The sequence below is a fragment of the Argiope bruennichi genome, chromosome 9, assembly GCF_947563725.1.
Source record: "Argiope bruennichi chromosome 9, qqArgBrue1.1, whole genome shotgun sequence".
NCBI classification, from domain to species: Eukaryota; Metazoa; Arthropoda; class Arachnida; order Araneae; family Araneidae; genus Argiope; species Argiope bruennichi.
In genome coordinates, this window is record NC_079159.1 from 110,628,240 (window position 1) to 110,650,071 (window position 21,832).

Below are 21,832 nucleotides of genomic sequence, written 5' to 3' on the forward strand. Positions count from 1 at the left end.
AATACGAAGACTTCTCCTTGGGTACATTTGACGTATCAAAACGTTCCGTATTTTTTGAAATTATGTTTCCATTTTTTTAAAAAAATTGTAATTAGGTTAAGTCATCTCAATATCATGTAGTATATATTCTGAATAGTAAGAAATAAATGAATTCTTACGTAAAAACTACTGCTTTCACATGTTCAAACATTTAAATGCGCTTATGTGTAGTCAAAGGGTTAATAAGGATTGCAAAGGATAGCTGTTTTACGAATAATTGACAAACTGTTCCGTTGTCACACATTTCGATATATCGAGATTTTCGTCATTTAAATATAAAACAGGTTCATATCTCAACCATATTACTTATTTAATTAATAGCATAGATAAAAGTCCAAATCGGATATTTAATAATTTAACAAAAATACGAATTAAACCCCAAAATTAACAAATTTAATACTATTAATAATTACTTGTTCAATAACTGCTTATTTTAAGTATTACAAAGATCGACTTTTCTTTATGCGTAGCGTGTCTTTATATTACAGTAATTTTTTTAATTAATAATATTGCGCGCAATATATTCACAACTTCATTGGTGGATTTATTTTCAATAAAATTAATGTATAATGATAACTAACAATAATTTGTATTATTTAAAAAGTACAGTACATAAAAGTTTAATTCTTACTCTTTGAATGTAAATTTGTTGCTAACATCTCTGTTAGTGCACTATCCAAAAGAATATTGTTAGACTCAAACAACAAATACAAATTTTCGACAAATAGCTTTATTTAGCAGCACTTTAGAAGAATAGCTTGTCACAACCAGTGCAAGAAAATACGATTTACAATAAACATCGACATGGAAATATTGTTAAATAAATTTGAACAGACTTAAAATGAACAAAAATTTCAGTTTCTATAAATATGAGCAAGAGATACTGCTGACAGTGCTAAAAAACATAATAAGCTCAAACAAAAGTGTCCCTGAAAGTGTGAGGCGTTCCAGAAAGTAAATTTTATTAAATTGTCATGTCATTTAAAATACGAGCTGCATTCACAAATCTGGTGAACAAAAACTGCTCTTCAATGTCTACACCTCGCACCACTTTTCAAAAACTATTATAGCTAAGGTATTGACAGTAGTATAATGATTTCAGTTTAATTCGATTTATATTTAGTCGGAGCCTACGTGAGGGCCATTTCGAGATGGGCAAATTCTATTGAACTAAGATCCGAATCAAGACCCTATGAAATAAGTTGTATTAATGATGCCAATACACACCCATTTTATATAATGGTATCACAGGGACGTAACGAACAAAACACATCTTAAATGTTAACAATATCACCGATATATTTTGTTTGTAAAAAGCACTGAACAATAACAATTTCAGTTTTGCATCCAAGGCCTGTGAGAATGAACGGCGCACTAATATTATGCCCAGCAGCTAGTTTTGTTGACGATTCTTACTCAGTTGTGATGAAAATTTCTCTTGCATCGCACTCCGTTTTTCTTCTTCTTTTTTTTTCCAAATTACGTCTAAAAGATCGGTGATAATAAAATTAATAGCTTTTTATGACCTCGTATATCAAATATATAAAGAGAAAGTATAGTAATTATCAGAAAAATTCGAACTCAAGATTTTAACGAATCTTTACATTCCAGATCTGCCCAAGCGCGTGTGTGTGTGTGGGGGGGGGGGGAATTATAATTGTTTTGTCTGAGAACATGACTGTCATTCCTAAATCGGCATATTATATGTAATATTTTTAAATCTAAACTAAATACTAATTCATTTCCAAAGTTTTATCTTACTTTAATCCGTATCAACTTCATTCTAAAATGTTATCTTATTACCTGGTCCATTTCCACTTTTTTTAAAATTTAATAATGCTCCAAGTGCTCTGTAAAACTGCTTTTTAATCAGCACTTTCACACGCTCTCAGAGACGGGGTAAAAATCTGCCAAGCTAATTAAATTCTTTAAAAAGACGCCTCCATTCCCTTACCTAAATCGACGACTAAAGAAATTCCTATCCGAATCTCACAGTATAAAATCACTCGGGAAACATATTTTGGTCTTTTTCGTTCTTCAACTCTTGTGAACAGACGTCCATTTCATCGTCACTTCTTTCTTGTACATAAATTAGACCTCCCGGGATGAAATAAATAGGAAGTTTTAAAATTTCAAAGTGTTTTCTCTCTTCGGCCACGTAACTGCTCAATATATATTATATTGAAATTTTGCATATCTACCTCTGCATACGATTTTCACAACATTTTTGAGGTTGTGTTTTCCTGTTTGTGAATACGATAATTCAAAAATGCCTTCACCAGACAAACGAAATTCGGTATGTGGTATTCATATCAAATGTGTAGACAACCTAAACATTTTGAACAAAATCCAATCACAGAAAATATGTCTGCGAACAAGCGAATACGGCAACTAAAACGCGTCGAGAAGTGGAAAGAATTGGGTGCACAATTTGAACATATAAATGAGAAATCCATACCTCGTATTAAACCAAATCTGTCTATGGGTTGACTGTTTGTCGATTTGTATATTCGCATGCATATAATCGTATCATGTATGCATAAAGTCGTTACTCAAAAATGTAACGACTTCGATAAACAAAATTTAATATGCGAGCTTATTACTAAAATTGTAGGCCCTCATCAAATCTTACTTGTTGGGGAAAAAAAAAGGCAAAAAGGTCGCCTAAAATGCACGCACAGCCTTTTCCGCTGCATTGTGGAACAAAAAACGCACATATACGGGACTCTGAAAATGAAAAGTCTGAACAATCTAGATGTTTATGGTTTTGCCCCAAATCCACAATTTGTGTGTGTGTGGGGGGGGGGGATAGAATTTTTATTAGATAGCATGCGAGAAAATTTCGGGGAGACTACTTCTGCCGGAATTATTAAGGTAAAACCAAATCATAAACTGGTTTTTCTCTTTAATCCCATAAAAAGGAATGTACATTTCATTAACTTTTCAAGGATCCAACGAAAAAACAAGGACTTTGTGAACCTTGCCATCAATTAGATGGTAAATTTCAGCAAGGCTTTTTAATTTCATTTTTTTTTGTTCATTTTATAAACAAAAATACTTTGGATGTAAGCATTTAAAATTTCATACATTATACATAAAAATGCATAGAAGTGTTTATGCATTGCTTTAGTCCCTAAAAACAAATCACAGGCAGCTTAGCATGTGTACATAATGCAACAGTCAAAACAATTTACTTTCTGGATATCCTTTGTGAAAAAAATTAAAAGTCTCATAATCCAATATATTACAGAGTGATACCTTTCAAGAGTTTAAAATTAAACACATCATAAAAAAATTAAGAAAATTACTTAAGATGTATAGAAGATGAAATAAAATTTATAAAGTTAATATTCATAGCAAAATTGGGAATTTCAAAAACTTTGTATTAAATTAGTAGAATAACAAGCTATACAGGCAAAATGACTAAGAACATACTAAATAAGAAAATTTCACATTTCTTATAATAGGAAAAAAAAGTAAAAATCCAAGCAATTAATTTCATTTTAAACATTTATTTCAGAATTTGAAATAGCATTTCTACAAGCACAATCCATTTTCAATGGTGACTAGATTCTTTGGTGTTTAGTATCACTTTACATACATTTGAAACTAAGCAGTCATTATAGCCAATTAGAAAAAAATCATTTAAAGAATGCTATTTTTCAAATAACTGAGTATAAAAATCATCAGGTTTGGTTAATAATTGAAAAAATTCCTTACAAATTACTGGAAATTTAAATAACCAGGAACAATTAAGGCCAATACAGAAGTTACAAATGATCTTGATTATCTGTATCACCTGAAAATGTATTGCCATTATTTTCGAATTTAATAATGCTCTAGATGATTATACATTGATTTTAACACTAAATATTGCGGCAAAACACGAGGGGAAAATATCCTGAGAATTCCTACACGGTGGTGGCTCTTCAATTGGGCTGTAACACTCCAGGGAATTATTTCAAAACTCTTTTTGGCTATTTTTTCACGTTTAAAATTCAACGAATACAAAAAAAATTATGAAAACAAAGAAAAAATACAGAAAATGAATCAATATGTAGGAGATATGCCAACTATGGCTGCAAAAAGACAATCCTAAGAAAACACCAAAATTCATTCCTCATACAAAAGCTGAAGGTGAAAATGAAATTCTTTTCAATTGTAGAAGTGGTTGGGTTGCTCCTTGGGTAGACTGGAGTTAGTATATGAAAGACATTGTGATTATTATTTTGTAAGGTTTGCGTTAACTCTCTTTGGCTTGTGTTTATTAGCTTTTTCTCATATTATTTGATCTTGATTTCACTGTTGCATTAGTTCAGCTTATCTACTTTAATATGCATTTGTTTCCTTTTATTAGAAGACTTATCAAAAAAGCTTTTACAATGATTTTTAACTATTTAGAAGAAAAGTCATTTAAGAATTATATTCTCTAACTAAAATACTTTTTGCAGAGTTAGTCCAATTCCAAACTGAAGAACCACCAGTGCATTCACATACTAAAAAAATGATTAATCTTGACATGTGTACCCTTATTTACAATTGATAAATTTAAAAAAACCTGCCTGCAATTAAATTAAGTACAATGATCAATATCCAAGTCAAAAATAATACAATCATTTATTATATGTTCTTCCCAATGTCATCATTAATTAAAAAAGTAAATATATCCAACAGAAGCTATGAAAATAGCTAAACTTTCAACCTTGGGCTTCCACTTTATGTTTTTATTTACATTTTATAAATTGTATCCATTAATGAGAAACATATGACAGATATTACAGCTGCCTTGTTATGAAGTAAAATACACATCACACAATATTGTTTTTGTCAGATTAAATGCAAATCAAACAATTAAAAAAATGAAATAGTTCAAAGAAGTTTCTCTTATGTGTTTAAACTTGAATACCTATGATATTAAAGTATAAATGATACACGTTTATTAACCATATGCCATTGATTAATGTATTTCTCGATTTCAAAAAAAAAAAAAAAAAAAAAAAAAAAAAGATACTACAGATATGTTTATTGCAATATGCAATAATATTTTTAAAAAATATCAACACATGTCATGTTAGTTTATTGATTATTTTAGCCAATGACATGTGGTAAAGCCAAAGGTTCACCTATGGAAAGCAGTTAATACAAAAATATTGTGCAAACTTACAACATGCTTAGTTTTGAAAACACAAGATTTTATGAATCACATTTCAGTTAACGCTGAGTAACATGACTCTTACATTATAAAAAGGATCATACCACTTCTTTTTAACATTACACTGAATCAAAATAGCACGTGATTTAGAGATAACATTGTGTAGTTGTACTTTTTTACATAATCATAGAAAAATAAATAGAAAATCCAATTTAAAAATTCACATTTTTATAAAATGTATTAGGTAACTATGTATTAAAACCTTCAGCATTTTAAAAATCAATATATCATATTAATTCCATATATTTTAATTAATCTGCTGATTCCAACATTAAATGAAGTGGCTAACAATCTATCTTTAAAAAACAACATTTCACAAAAAAATGACACAAAAAAGAAATTTCTTACATTCGTAAATTTTTTATTGAAGCAAAAATGTATGCAAGTTTGAATTTAATTTTATTTTCAAAAGTTACAAAGCAATGATTTCATTAATATAAAAATTTTATATTAAACTACACATTAAAACTAGATTAAATTTACAAGGAATTAGCTTGAGCAGCAGAAGAAACACTGATTGTAAGTAAGTAAAAAAGGGGAAAAAAAATTAAAAAATCAGTTTTTGTGAGGATAAAGTCAGAAAACAGACTAGCTCAAGGAAGTTCAGCAAGTTACAACTACACAAATTAAAATGCAGCATCTTGCAAAATCCTCTTTACTTCTAAAGAGGACCAGAAGACAATTTTCTATGAAATGGGAAGCAAGTCCAAGAGAAATATTTTACCAAGAAATTTAATTTCTTAACAAATGTTGCAGTTACAACAATTTTAGTACATTGAAAATAAATAAAGCAAATATAGAAGATGTATTATAATCAATGTATTAAAAATTCAATCAAATGGCAGTTAGATTCTATAAAATTTAATATCTTTTATAAAAATATCAAATTGGTGAAATGCAAAACAAGTAATCTACTGTTAAGCACAAATTAGGTTTCTAAAAAAATACAGAAATGCTTAGTATCCACTATAAACAAACTTTCGCCTTCATGATAATTAATAAAGAATAATTTAAAAAGATAATTAATAAAGAATAATTAAAGTTTTTCTGGATTCATGTTTAAAAATTGCCCATAAAAAATTCAATTCATAAAATGTTTTAAAAGAAACAGATTAAATAAATATCCATAAAAGAAATTAAAAAAAAACATTATGTTTCTACTTATTATATTGCCTTTACCAGTAAAAAAAAAAAGATTAAAAATCCAGGAATTTCATTCAACAAGTCTTTTTTAAAAAACCATTTTTTGACAGCTGATCTTTAATTTATAATAATCGAATAATATATATTAAATTTCAGTTCCAAAAAGTTTTCAGCTGAAAATGTATTTCTTTTCTTCCACAATTTTGTGAGTATTGTCATGAATATAGATAAGTATTATACAACAAGACTTTAAATTATCACAAATAAATAAATAAATATTAATCAGAATATTTTGTATATCTATATAAAGCACTAAATGGAAAAGAGGATCATACATTCATGGTTTCAGTAATGCATAAGTTTTCAGATTATACAGAAACAGGCACACATATGTACACTCAGTGGTACAGAAAGTAGTTAAAGGATGTCAATTTTTTCCTATTTATAATAGTATAACTTTGTATAACTCAAATGAATTTATCTCATTTCAAAACATACATACAAAGCTGGTTTCTGAAAAAGCTACTGAAAATTGCTCGGAATCACCGATTGCCTTGTGTAAATCTAATAAAAAACCATGAAACAAATAATACCACAGCATAAAAAAAGTGAGAATAAAAATTCTGATATCCAAGAGATTTAAAATCACTGCCAATAAAGGGAAAAAAGTCTATGCAACAAATCAATATTTTAGTGTACACTGTGAACCAGCAAATACACCAATCATATTTTGCAAGACAAATGAGGAGCACCAATAGGCCACATCACGACAAAATTTTGGAGTGCAATCCAACAATTTCATTCATATTGGTAAGAAGAGGAACAACTGCTTTCTCATCAGCACCACATCTCTTTGGAAAAGCAATTTTTGCAACTAACTGTTTATCACAAGCAAAAGCTTTAGAGAATTCTGGTGTTGGGAATGCAGAAAAGTCTGTGCTGATCTGGGTACCTTTCTTCTGGGAAGCTCGCAAATTTGCAATCTCAACTTTCAGTTTTTGCACCTCATTTTGCAAGGTTTTCAACTTAATAGTTGACTCTACAATATGATTTTTGGCAGCCATCTTTTCAATGACTGGTTCCATACCAGGTTTTCTATGACTGATATCAACTACATTTGGACAACACAATATTTGAGCCTTCTCCAAAAGTTCTTTAGACCTCTTTGATAAAATGACAAGACTTTCAGATGTTATGCCGTTTTCTTCTTCTAAGTTTATCATATTACGGAGTCCTGTAACACTGACGAATCCAGTAGGTTTAGAAGGTACTTTTAAAGGTGGCAAACTATCCAACTGCTTCATCATATTATCTGTTTGTAATCGCAAGTTTTCATTCTTCAAGTGCTTCAATGCCAATTGCAAATCCTGTACTTGTTGCGAGAGTATGGAAGTATCACGGGATATAACAACATTTGATGGTACAGCTCCAGGAACAGTTGGACTGGTAGGAGAGGCAACTAAACTGGCAAGAGATGTAGTCTTGGACAAACCTTCCAAAATTGCCTTTTTGGAAAACAATTTAATTTTGTCTTTCAGTTCACCCCTCTCAGTTTCTAATGCATCAATGTCAGCTTGCAAATGATCAAGTGTTTCTTCAAACTCCTTTTCTTTTTTCTTAAGTAACATTTTAGCTTCATCCAGTTGCCTCTGAATACGATCCACTCTTTCATCACCATCTTTGACAGCTATTTCCAATTTCTTTTCTGCCATTTCTTTACGTACATGCATTTCACTAAGTTCATCACTTTTGATTTTGAGTGCCTTTTTAAGTTCTAATATGTCTCCTTCCCGGGCCTCCAGCTTAAATTTGAGATTTTCCAAATCTCTGGCTTCTTCTTTCACTGCTTGTGCTCGCGAAAACACGGGAGGATTGCCCTTTTCAATGCTAGATTTGTCTATTTCATATTCACCTTCTTGCATACCACTGGAAAGAGTATTCATACTGGTCATAACTAAATTCATTGACTGACGTAAGCATTCAGGACCACTGTCATCTTTGCCATAAGCTTTATCTGTAGATTCATGAGCAAGTTCTTTAATTTTTTCTACACTAACATAAGTTAATTCCCCTGACATAGCTATCTGTTGAACAGTTGACTTCCTCAAAAGATAGGCAGCAGACATAACTTGCTCAACATTTTCTCTGCATTTCAAAAGATGATTTTGTACTTCTTCTGAGAATTGCAAAATTGTCTGACCACCTTCTGCTGGTAAACGCCTTCGAATTTTTTTCACAAACTGAAGCACATCTTCAGAGTATGTACAAACATCTTTCAACAAGGAGCCAAATTCACTACTAGAACCAGCATTATCTAAAAGCATCTTAATGGAAGAAATATCAGTACGAATTGATTCGCAAGCAGCTCCAATAATTTTCATATAATCTCCCATGAGCTGTGTACAATCGACTCGCTCAGAAGCCAAGTGCACACTATACAAATTGAAGAAATACATTACACATTTGTTCAAACCATCCAGGTTAACATTTTCATCTAGCTGATCTTTTCTGAGCAAATCAATATAATAGTCCAAGGCTTTTTCTTGAACAGCCATCTCTATGTACAGTGTGCCAACTTTCATAAATAATTCAACATTACAATTATTAAGAGCACTAACGTACTGATGTAAAAGTGATTGAAGAAAATAAAGTTGATATAATAATCGATTACTGAAGGCATATTGATCAATTTTATGAGATTTTAAAATTACATCTTTAGTTATTTCTTCTGGAGAGGGAAATTTTTCTTTTACTTGTGAAGCCAAAATTTCTGATTTGGTAATCATTCTTGGAACAAGTAACAACACTGAAATAGCATCATGATCAGATCCACGACTTAAGAAACTGTCAGGCATAAAAGAACACAAATAATTCACGTGTTGGGTAGCTTCTTGTACTTCTAGTCTTCTAAGATCCATTTCCACAGCCCTTGCAAAAGCTTTGTTTTCAGCATACTTAACTTTGAAGTCAACATATTCAAGAGGCTTTGACATAGCAACTCTATCCGATTCCTTCTGCAACTGCATACGAAGTTCATGATTGGCTTCTCGAAGATGTTCAGTTTGATCCCGAAATTTCTGAATTGTTTGCTCATAATCAGCAATAGCTTCCTGCATGGCTTCTAATTTTCTTTGCGATTCCCTCATTTTAGAATTTGCCATATCAATTTCTTCTCGAAGTTCAAGTTCAGTTTCCTTAGCCGATTCTTGCAACTGATCATTAACATCTTGCAAACGTTCCAAATCATCTACTAAAACCTGCAATTCTTTGACTCTGTCTTCTAAAGCTAAATTTCTCTCTGTCAAAAGTTCAATCATCTCCTCTGAGCCAAGTGCTGCATCTACCTGTTCTTTCAATTCTCCCAGTTGTTTTTCATAATCCTCTACAAGCAAACTCAATTTTTCTTTAGCTCGACTTAATTCATTAATTTCTGACTTCTGATGCTCAAGTTCTTTTTGTGTTCTTTGCTGCTCTTGCTTTTCTTGAGCAGAGAGATCCCTTAATTTAACTAAAGCTTCCTTTAGTCTTTCATTTTGCTGTTCTAACTGTTTAACCTGGTATGTAGTTGCTTTTCCATCGCTTCCTTTATCAGACATCTCAGTTTTCAAAATCTCATAATCAATCTGCAGTTCCTCTAATTTTTCTTTTGTTTGCTCCAATTCAGCTTGAAGTGCTTCACATTTTTCTTCTGCCATTTCTTTGTCCAAAGTTGCAATTTCCATTGCTTCAGCTAAATCAGACATTTCCTCAGCATGCTGTTCCTTAGCTTCAATAGCTTCTTTTGCTTCCTTTTTAGCTTGTGTTATTTGCCTTTGAAGGTCAGCCTGTACCTCAGCAATTTTTGCCTTATATTCCATTAATTGCTGGACCTGAATTTTAGCTTTCTCTGCCTCTTTCAATTTGCCCTGGTCTTCCTGTCTTTTTATCTTGATTGTTTCTAGCTTTTCAGTCAGATCTTTAATCTCACTTTTCAGATTATCAATTTCTTGATCTTTTTGGAGGAGCAAACCTTTATATTCAAGGGTGCTAGCAGCAGCCTTAATTGATTGAAGATCAGAAGGCTGCATGGAGGCATCCTCTTCGATCATTGAACTTTTCAATGAGCCAGTAGACGAGAAACGACTTGGGACTTCTGCCAAGTTTGCAGCATCTTTTGCTCCTTTATCAGATGGAAACCGAGGAATACCAGTGTTCGAAGACTTCCTTCGCTTATCTGTATCTTTTGCAACATTTTCTAAAGAGCCTGTGGAAGGTGATGATGATGTTCTTCCCTTCAATCCTCCTTCATCATCGATGACTTGGAGCTGTGTTTGTCTCACAAATATTCCATGATTATCAGGGCAAGTAAAATAAGTTTTTCCTTGAACACAGCCATTATTTTTTCCTTTGGGCTCATCTAATATCACACCAAACCATTTACCTGCTGAAAAATTGGTACTTCCAGCAAATGCAACTTTACCTTTAACATCTTTACCAATTATTTCAACACGACTACCAACTTTAGGAACCTTTTCAGACATATTTCCTGGAAATCAGTGTTCAAGATTGTAAGAAAAATTTTTAAAAAAGGGAATTACTGCTAACAGTTCTATGAGGAGCCGCTACTAAAGGTTCGGGTATCATAGAAATAGCAAACATTTCAAAAACCATTAAGACCACAGATATAATAAAACCAAGTCCCATAAATAGGATTAAAACACATTTCCAAGTGAATAAATAATCCGGGGGCAGAAAATCTAGGAAGGAGTCAGAAGTTTCTGGGCCTCGTGGTGTAAAAACGAGAATGAGTGTAGCAATTGTTGATGCAGCAATAAATACGAAACCAAAAAACCTAAAAGGGGGAAAAAAATCAATTAGCAGTAACAATGCAATATTTCCATACAAAGTGAAACAGCTTAAATGTATATCAGTGCTCACAGAATCTATTTTTATGATTGAAAATTTACTAAATTTTTGTATTTTATGCATAATAAAGCAAAACTAAGCAATAGTTCTTAAAAAAAAAAAAAGAATAAGTTCAACATGACATCAAACATGCGTGATTATAAATATCCTCTAAGAAAAGCGGAGCAAAGAACAGTAAAAAAGTGAGCTAATCAATATAGTTTATATACAAGAAAGTTCAGGGCAAGAACAGATGAAAATACATGTCACAAAGATCTGCTGTAGCTATCATCTAACAGTATCTATCAGAAAGATTGATTTGAACCTTATTCAAGCAGGAATCAGTTGTATGAAATTTTTTTTAAACAAACCCACATAAATAATTACAGGCGATAAATAAATTGTATCACTATCTTACTAAATAAATAGTTCAAGCATAAATAAGGTTTAAAACGGTCTTTCTATTTATTATCAATTACTTAACAATAATCATAAGCTAGCCACAACAGATTCAGCAAACTTGAACATTTTTCTTATTGGCACACAATGAAAACTCTCCTCAAACCTTTCAATATAAAAAAAATAATTTTTTTATTAGTGGTCTATATTAACTATATTCCAAAAATGTGTTTTATCAATAAAAAGATTTTGCAAATAACAAAAGTGTAGGATTAAAAGCTAAACATAACATTCTGCTACCAAATATCAGCAATATATAATTTATACATCTATGAAATGGATTCAAGAGAGGATATTTATTTAAATATCAAAACACAAGTTAATTCTATGTTATTTAAAAAATAGGACAAGGAAAATATGCTATAAAAATTGGTATTTAAAAATTAAACCATTCAGACTCTATTGATATTCTGTGCAGGCCAATCATATTTTGTGACGAGTGATATTAAAAAGTGCGACATAAATTAAAGAAATTCAACAAAAGCTTCTATTTTTAAAATAGATATATTTCAACATCTCTTTTCCAATAATAATATTTAATTTTGTAATATATCTTTCCTTTTTTTTAAAGCTTCCAACATTTATGATAAAATACTTTATAGAATGTTCAATCACTGACTTATTCACCTAAAAATGATTAGGATTCAATAGACTTTTTTATACAATATTCACATCTATAATCCTTCGAGTTTTAATATATAGATATATATGATTATTTAATGAAATATATAAGGAAAATTATCAAAATTGTTAGAGATCTTGACTATATTACTGTTTAATCCACATATTCAATGATTATACAATACTCTTTATTTGAAAAAATTTCACTTTCTTCAAAAATAGAATATTTAACTCATAATGTGACATGACAACTTGAGTAAAAAAAAAAAAAAAAAAAAAAAACATATCTTGCAATGTATGAATGAAATTGCTCAATAATCCTAAACATATAGAAATAACTGAAAAATGACACATTATTTGCAAAAGCAGGGATGAAATGGAGTCTTAGGATGTTAAATGCACTTTTTCATGCAAATGCTTCCAGGTTATGTCCAGTAATATAAGTCAAAAGATATTCAAAAATGGATAATCAAAAGCTTTCGGTATTATTATTCCATGGGAAATCGCAAAATTCCAGTGTAATTTTTGCAAAACGACAACAGATCTCAAATCATTACTTGGTCTTCCTATAAATATTTAAAATAATATAGGTTGTCCTTTAATTTTCAAGTGAGATAAAAAGCAAAAATCCTTATATGAATTTATTTAAAGAATATTTTTTTTGTTTAATCTAAGTACTATCTCTCTAAACAATATTAGAAAACAGAAAGTGTATAGAATGTAAACTTATTGAATCAAACTGTAAGTTTACAATACACTATACATATTTAATATATCATGAACATTGCTGTTAGATGAAAGCAATATTTTTGAGCAAGAGCGAGTGTTGAATTTGGAAACTGAATTTTATCAGCCAAAATACATGGTAAATTCTTTTAGATTAGGGAACAAATTTCATATTCCCTTCAAAAAATACATTTAGTGCAATGGAACCTTTAGTACAATCCATGTTCAAGAATCCTCATGTTTACTATAGTTAGGTACTAAAATATACTGAAACAAAAATTTGTTATATCAACATATTCTGATGATTTCTTGTGCTTAAAAATTCAGACATTGTCTCTCTTAATTACATCATATACCTTACATTACATATATAATGGACAGACAGACATGGTCATTTAATATCATAAGATGGGGGTACAATGTACATTTTTTTAAAAAAAATTTCTGCTAAGTATCAAGAAAATTCTTTAAAAGATATTCGACCTCTTACATACATGTTAAATACCACTCAAATGAAAAAGAATAAAAATTTTTTCCAATATTTAACAATAATATTATTGTTGGCAGTGACAGATACTGTAAAATCGTGTGCCACAGTCAAGGTACAGTGCTATATATTAACAATAGTTATTATGAAGAACTAGAAGATGTGCCTAATGTTAATGGGTTGTTATCCTATCTCAGATATGACTGTCACAGATTAACTAATGAAAACTGTAGTGGAAAATCACATGCACATTGGCAGAATGCTTAAAAAACTAAATATATATACATAGATATATGTAGTACACTTAATATAGACTGTTCATCAACGGATTTTGAGACGGCCACATTTCGACGACTCCATCGCATTAAGGGGCGTGACGTGGAAAGATGAATGCATTTCCAGTATTCCCTTTCACCATGGATTCCCCACATTAGATACTAGTAAATGTAAACATCTTCTCCTTTCATCTTTCCTTTCACCCCTATTTTGGCACAAAAGCATGGAGGGTTTTACAATCCGTTGCTGAACAGTAAATATATAGAAAAATTTAAATTCTTGTTTCCTTATAGTGGGCTTTTTTCTATCCACAACATTCGTGAATAATGAAATAAAAACTAATTATTAAAAAAAGCTTGAAACAAAAAGCAAACCACTAATAAAATAATAACATGAATAAATCAAAACAAAAGAAAATTAATCAATCTCAGAGTGATGAAATCTGTTTAAAAAAAACAGCATAAATTTCTGTGAAATTGTGAATTTCACAGAAATGCAATGCCAAATAAAAAATAAAAATAATGCTAAAAGAAGATATTAGCAGACCTCAGCTCATTAATTTTTACTATAATTCAGCATTTAAGATGTGTTTACAAATTCATAAAAATCAGATTGAAACAATTAATCTATGAACAAAAAGAACAAATCCTCAGCAGATTAAAAAAAAAAAAAAAAAATCTGAATAGGAGAAAAGAAAGAACTTAGTGGTGGTATCCATATGAGGCTCAATAACACTTCCAAGTTCTGTTCTGGATAAAATGCAAGCTTACAAAATAAAAACAAATAATTATTCATGCTCACATTCATTATTCACATGCATAAAAAACAACACAATCAAAACATAAGACAAGACATATAAATAGTATTACAGAGATTAGCAAATGATTCTTATGTAAAGAGAAGACCTTTATTAAAATTAATTCGAACTGAAGTAACATATCTAATCATAGGTAGGTTTAAAATAAAATGCCACATGTGATTCTACATATAATTAAATAGCTTTAAAATTTGCTGTGCATGGGGAGAGAATATAGAGACTACAGCAGCAACGCTGTAACTTTCATATGTTTTCAAGACATTAAGCTTTTCATTCTTTTGGTCTATTCACATGTATAAATACCTTTAAAAATAGTAAATAAATATTGATTTTAAAAAAATGCCATGAATATAAAGGAAAATTGCAAATCCCATATAAAGATATGCAAATTTATATGAAGAAAAATTTCTAAATGAAATGAAATCAATGAGAAAATGTAAAGCTACTCAAGAATAATAAATTTTAATTTGAGATACTTACACACATGTTTAAAACACATGCTTGTTTGAAATGTGTTAATTGGACTGATTATTTATGTAATAGTTTGCCCCATTGTTTTTCTGCAACAATGATATAGCTCATAAATAACTGTAACTCGTAACTATCTGACATAGCTTGTAAATAACTGTAACTCGTAACTATCTGACATAGCTTGTAATACAAATATTTTGTGACTACATGAAGTAAATTTAATCTCAACAACTATTAACCACAATTAGCCTTATTAATAAATATTCATTATAAAATTAAAACCCATGAATAAATATAATTTAATTATTAACACAAAATGTTACTTTTAATATATAAAAATACAAATTTACTATCAAAATGTAGTTAATGATGCAAATCCTTCAAAAACATATAGAATTTTGGAAAACAAGATTACGGACGAGATTTTAAATAAATTGGAGCTAATGCTGCGCACTTTAAAATGAAATTCATGGCATCACAAATCCCATGTAAAAATGCAATTTATGTTATCATGAATTTCATTTTTATTCTACTTTCTCTATATAAAAGTTACAGAAATATTTTAAAAAACACATTACAGAAAAAAGTTAAAAATATGAATTCACATTTTAAAGAATGAAAAATCAAATAAAATTCAGAAGAAAAAAAAAGAAAAAATGCCTTTTTTTTTTTTTTTTTTTTTTTTTGTATACATCTCAATATTTTGTCTCTTTAGAGCCAGAAGAATTTAATAATATAAATTTTAAAAAATATATTTATCAGGATCATATTAAGGAATGTCCACTGTATTACATCAAAAAGCAAATGTGCATATTTTTTTATATGTAAATTTAATAACTGAGTAAGTCAAATTAACATACCTTACCAGGATATAACAATCTTTACTATAATTTTTAATTTGGAATAATGTTCACATATCATTCATTTAATCACATTAATTATTCATATATGTGAACATCACATTATAATAAGTTGTCTTTTGTTTCAAAGACTAGTTGCTATTAAAACTTTAAATACTTGTCAGTATTTAAATTTTATATCTAGACAATTTTAATTTCAAATTGATAAGTGAAAAACTTTTAAGGTTCAAATATAAAGTTTTAAAAATAATAGTCAACAGTGTTAATAAAACAAAATTAAAAACAACAGCACTAATAGCAAATGGTCAAAGTGCAATGGATATGATGAGATCTGAATGCTATTCTGTTACCTGAATTCTTTTGTGCGAGTGAATGTGTACGGCACCTTAGGGACAAGGATAGATTGCGCTGCAAACAATAATAAATTTCACTATGAAGTTTGCACAGTTAATAGAGATAAGGCAATTTGCATAAAAGTAGCTCAATTATAGAACTTACATTCATTGTTTTAATTTCAAGAATATTTAAGCAAATTTAAAATGGTAAATTAAATATTTAATTTCTAAGAGAACATTAAAAGAAATTGATAGATTGTGCCTAAACTTTCTTTAAGGAATGACATAAATTGAGATTTAAAAATTCATTTCAGTTTTATTTTATTTACTTAAAGTTGTTACTTCTCATGAAATAAAATTAATAGGAATAATAGCATAGGAATAATTAGGAATAATAGCATATTCCCTTAAGTATAAAAAAATTGTAAAACATTAAAAAAAGACAAATATAAAAAAAGATGAAATCATCTCAAAAGGGAATAAATTATAGATATTAAAGAGAAGTGGGAGAAAGTTCAGCTCCAGAAATTAAGAAGTTTCCTCCTCAACATGTTAAGTTGATCAAGTTATGTTAAATTTATTGCTGTGCAAGTGATTTTTAATAAAGACTTATATATTATAAACAATATCATTATCTCAGAATTATATTGGATTCTATCTTCAATAAAGACATACAATGCTCACTTTTCATAGTATAAAGCAAATAAAATAAATTTTAAAACATTTGTTTTCATCTCCACCACAACAGCTTTGAAGCAGATTTATTAATAATGAGGGGGGGGGGAAATTATAACACTAATAGTTGATATATTTTCAGATTATTCAATATTCAAAAATTGAACTTGAAAATAATTTATGAATTCTGCTTATTTCTTCCACTTAAAATAAAGACAGAGGAAGAAGGGAAATCAGTTGCTTTAGTTTTGTTATTCACACATGTAAAGAAAATTATCATGTAATTTTATACTAGCTTTTCTACAAATTCTTCCTGCTTTTAGGAGATTGCCAATAGGCTACCTTTTTTCAAGTCGTCAAGAATAACTTATGTTTCACAGAATTTAAAAAAAAAAAAAAAATTGCAATACTTTCATATGTTTATGTTTCTTATCTTTAATAATAGCTCACAAACTAAAATGCAGAATCACTTTCTACAACTATACAATAAAAATAATAATAATAATAATAAAAAAATTATCAATAATTTTTACTGAAGAATTTATAATTTAAGAAAAAACCACGGATGGTTCCAAACAGCCTTCTAAATATTAAATTAAAAAAATGTACTATTCTTTCAATATATGGTCTTTTAAAAAGATATTACAGTACAATATGGGAGAAAATGTAGCTTGTAAGAAATATACAAATGATTATGGATAAAACAATAAATAATTTAAAATATCCCTGAAATATACAGAGACCATAAAAAAAGTACAACATATTACAGTAAGAATGCAAATAAAAAAATAATATATTTAACTACAGATAATTTATAAAAAAAGTAAACTAATGTAAAATCAAAACACTTGATTACTGCAGAAATTCAGCTATTAACAGACAAATATTAAGATTTAAATGTAGCATTAGTAATTCAAATACTGTATCAATGAATGAAAAGAATTTTATAAAAGAGAAACAGTTTTACTAAGTATATACTTTTTAAAAGACGAGTAGAGATGAATGCAGTATAGAACTATACTTAATATGGGTAACAATATTTAATTTTGTAAATGTATAGTGAAATTAGACCAACACTCTACTTTGAAACTAGGCAAACCACAGAGCATATAACCTGAAACATGGTGAGATAGCTCAACGCCATTAGAAAGCTGACGAAAAAAATATTTATAATCTAATTTTTTTAATGTATAATATTTTAGATTGTAATATTATTTAAATGATCTCCAAGATTTATATTTGACTTCCAACTGCAATCAAAATGCAAATGATAAAAATGCTATTTAAAAAGCAATATGAAAACATATGTTTTGACAATTCTATAATGCTTTTAAAAAATTATCAATTAAAAAATTATATAATCATATTAAGTGTTAATTAGTTGAAATTTAAATACAAAAATAAAAAACTAAACATGAAAAATTAATGAAAACTCAAAAATGTTATCTTAGAACAGACTGTTTGACGACAGACAGATCATAACTCATTTTTACTGAAGTTAAACAAAACATTGGACACGAAATAATTCAGTTTCTTAAAACCTTAAGGGATCGGCATTTATTAAATTTCATAAATAAAATGATTTTAATAGTAAATAAAGAGATCAACAACAAGATATTAAATCTTAAAATGCAATATAGTATGCAACTAATCAAATTATTCAATGAATTATACAAAAAGTATTATTTTCCCTGATAATTAAGATAAACCTGCCAGACAGCTGGTAATAAAATGAAGTTGGAACAATTAAATTACAGTGTCAAAATATGAAGAGCACTATATTTGATCAGAAAAACAAGTAGTGATGAAAATGTCCTTCAAAAATTAATTATTGCATGCTCCGTTTAAAATTTTTCGATAATTTCGACATAAACATATAACGAAACTTACGAGAATGGGCGTTTAGCTCTGGAAAAAATTATCACTAGAATAATAGTTCCGATCCAAAGAACTCCTACTACGAACGCACCCGGACCAACACCGAGAATTCGATCGGTCATGAGGAAAAAAATGACATTAATAAAACGTCATTATTATAATTTGCAATATTAAACACCTGGATAAGATCAGAATCTGCAATGAATACACAGAGATTGTATGAAGACAACAAAACGTAGAGAGCTTCTAGCCGATTTTCAATATTTGTGCAGTTTTAGTTTCGGTCCGCTAGGGTAAATGTCTCACTGCAACCAGTTTAGTAACTTAATTGGCACTTATTTTTACGTGGCGGGGACATTTTTGGAATTGGACGCTCTAGATTGGAAATAATTAGTTTATATTAATGCATTTTGCTATAAAATCTATAGAGAGCCAGATATTATAAGGTTCATAAAAATAAATTGGATGAACTGGGTGGTTCATATATCTAGAATGGATGATGATTTTATATTAAAAAAAATTCTTTTACATAAACTTCTAACAAGTAGGAAAAGGGGTAGACCCAAAATGAGATAGGTGGATTCAGACTTCCTGGCTATTCAAGAAAGAAACTGGCGCACAAGTGTCAAAAGTAGAATGCGGTAGAACAGAATTAAGAAGAAGGCACTGGCCTACCCTGGGCTGTCGGCCAAATATGATGATGAATGCATTTTATGACTTTCCAATGAATGGCATTTTAAACCAAATAAATTTGAGATTCTATCAACAATAGCTCATTGAAAAAAATTTTGATAATTTTTCAGTTCAAATAAGAAAAAGAAAAAAAAAAAATGTTAGATATTTTTTGAGTTTTTCTTAAAACAACTAGTTAAAGCAACAAATTTAATTCACATCTGAAACTAATTTTATGGAAATCGTCTATAGAAATGCGAATTGAAAATGACGACACTAATTTTGCCGCATCTATTTAGACAGTAATTTATATTTGATCTACTGGATAATTGCACATATTAATTTTTTTTTTTTTTTTTTTTAACTTACGAAGTACAAAAAGTGAAAGTGTTTAATCGTCAAAAGAATTCGAGATTTTGACACGAATCTCTACTTTTCAGACCTCACTGGGTCCGAAAAATGATTTTAGAACTATGTCTATGTTTGATATGGGGCCTTTTTACCAAATTTGCAGATTTCTATAAATTTTGAACTAAACTGTAACTCCAGCTTTCTGAGGACTAGTGAGCAGAATAAGTAAAAAACATAAAAATGCTAGATATAGATAATTTGGTTCAAAAGAATTTGAATCAAAAGTGCAGATTTCTATTAAAATTTTGAGCCAAATCTATCAAAATTCTGACGATCTGATTATTTTGTCTTCTTGCTAAGCTCAAAAACGAAACAATTTGTATAAATGAGATTAAAGCACAGATTGAGAATTTTAAGTATAACCACAAAAGGAGTTACCCTCCTCTCTGCCAAGGAGTCCGGTAAAAATGAGTGATTAGGTCGCCATGGCAGCATAATCAGGCACTGAGATAAATATAAAATGGCTACGACCAGACATCAAGGAAATAACTAATCCCACAACATTATTATACCCATCAGGGAAGTGTGGTGAAAGTTTATAAGCCTGTTAACGTCTACGAGATACGATTATTGCTTTTGTCATGTGGTCTTGTTACTCAGCTGTGAACTACAAGATCCCAGGTTCTATCATTGCTTATAACAATACGCTACATTGGTGACCTCGGACGATGAACCTTCAACTTTCATACAGGTATTGTGGCGCCATCTACCCACAGCAACGCAAAGTCGTCAAACTCAATTAATGCAGCAACACAAAGTCTTCAGACTCACTTGACGCAACAGCAACCACACACGCTCACCATAACGCTTGGCGCTCAAAATGGGTACAGGCGCATTAGACTCAACAGCTAAATACATCACCACTCAACAGCCTATCGTTCGTCTCACTGGAGGAAGAGTCTGTGGTGAAAGATTATAAGCCAGTTAACAGCAACGCTAAACGAGCAATTGCTTTTGTATTGTGGTCATGATACTGGGCTGAGAACCACAAGGAATCAGGTTTTATCCTCGCTCATAACTATCTGCCACAGAAGTGAGAACATGCTCATATATAGTAAAAGAATGTAACTGATGTACATTAAAAGGCATAATTAATCAGTATTGATGCATATCAAATTTCGAATAACTCCTTCAAGACCGTGTGTCGGTCTGAGCATTCGCATGCTGTAAACGTGATAACTCAAAATTGCACAATATATAAAAATGAATTTTGGGTAAATGATCTTGTTAATAAAACTATATCTCTATGTCAACTTTTTCTTCCAGTCAGCCGGAAAACAAACACGTCCTATATTACGGAGAATAAAGCTCTCATGTGGGGACTCTGAAAATAAAAAACCTGGACACTAGTGACATTCACAGTTATCAACTCTTAATTTTATACAGCAACATCTTTAGTAGAGAGTATGTGAGAAGTTTTCGGTAAGACTGATTAAGCTGATTTTTAAGTGGGTCTCTTTGTGTTTATTAAATTATAATAAGTGCACCTTCGTATAAATGTAGAGATATCAATTATCTCAAATAGAATTAGATATCTAGAATCACTTGTATCTAAAATAACACAACACAATTTTTAGCTTATGCGTTTGATATATGATCATTAATAGAAATATGTATATATATATATATATATATATATATATATATATATATATATATATGCCTTTTTTTCCTTGAGTAAAACCAAATGTAAACAAAATTGATTTAAAATAACATTATGAACATCCTTAAATACGGTGTCAATCTGGTCTAAAAGCACAATGCTAAGAATACGAAAGAATTCTGCGCATATGCGTGAACTTGACTCTTAAAATTTCGCATAAATATAGAAATATTTCGATATTAAATTCTATTTTTGACGTATAT

General features: G+C 29.6%; 1 protein-coding gene across 2 annotated transcripts; it reads right to left on the reverse strand.

The window, feature by feature from the left end:
• Positions 1-5,591: 5,591 nt before the first annotated feature.
• On the reverse strand, positions 5,592-19,092 carry LOC129985347 (dynactin subunit 1-like). 2 transcript variants are annotated; one of them, XM_056095342.1, is made up of 3 exons: positions 18,896-19,092; positions 16,346-16,403; positions 5,592-11,225 (listed from the first exon to the last, which is right to left on the reverse strand). In XM_056095342.1, exon 3 carries the CDS (start codon positions 10,912-10,914, stop codon positions 7,159-7,161), a length of 3,756 nt encoding a protein of 1,251 aa, XP_055951317.1. In that variant the 5' UTR covers positions 10,915-11,225; positions 16,346-16,403; positions 18,896-19,092; the 3' UTR covers positions 5,592-7,158. The 2 variants fall into 2 exon arrangements, with proteins under 2 accessions (XP_055951317.1, XP_055951318.1); XM_056095343.1 differs by lacking the exon at positions 16,346-16,403.
• Between the last annotated feature and the right edge of the window lie 2,740 nt (positions 19,093-21,832).

Excerpts from the sequence above, each read along its gene's own strand:
- LOC129985347 (XM_056095343.1), bottom strand. The coding sequence starts at position 10,914 with ATGTCTGAAAAGGTTCCTAAAGTTGGTAGTCGTGTTGAAATAATTGGT.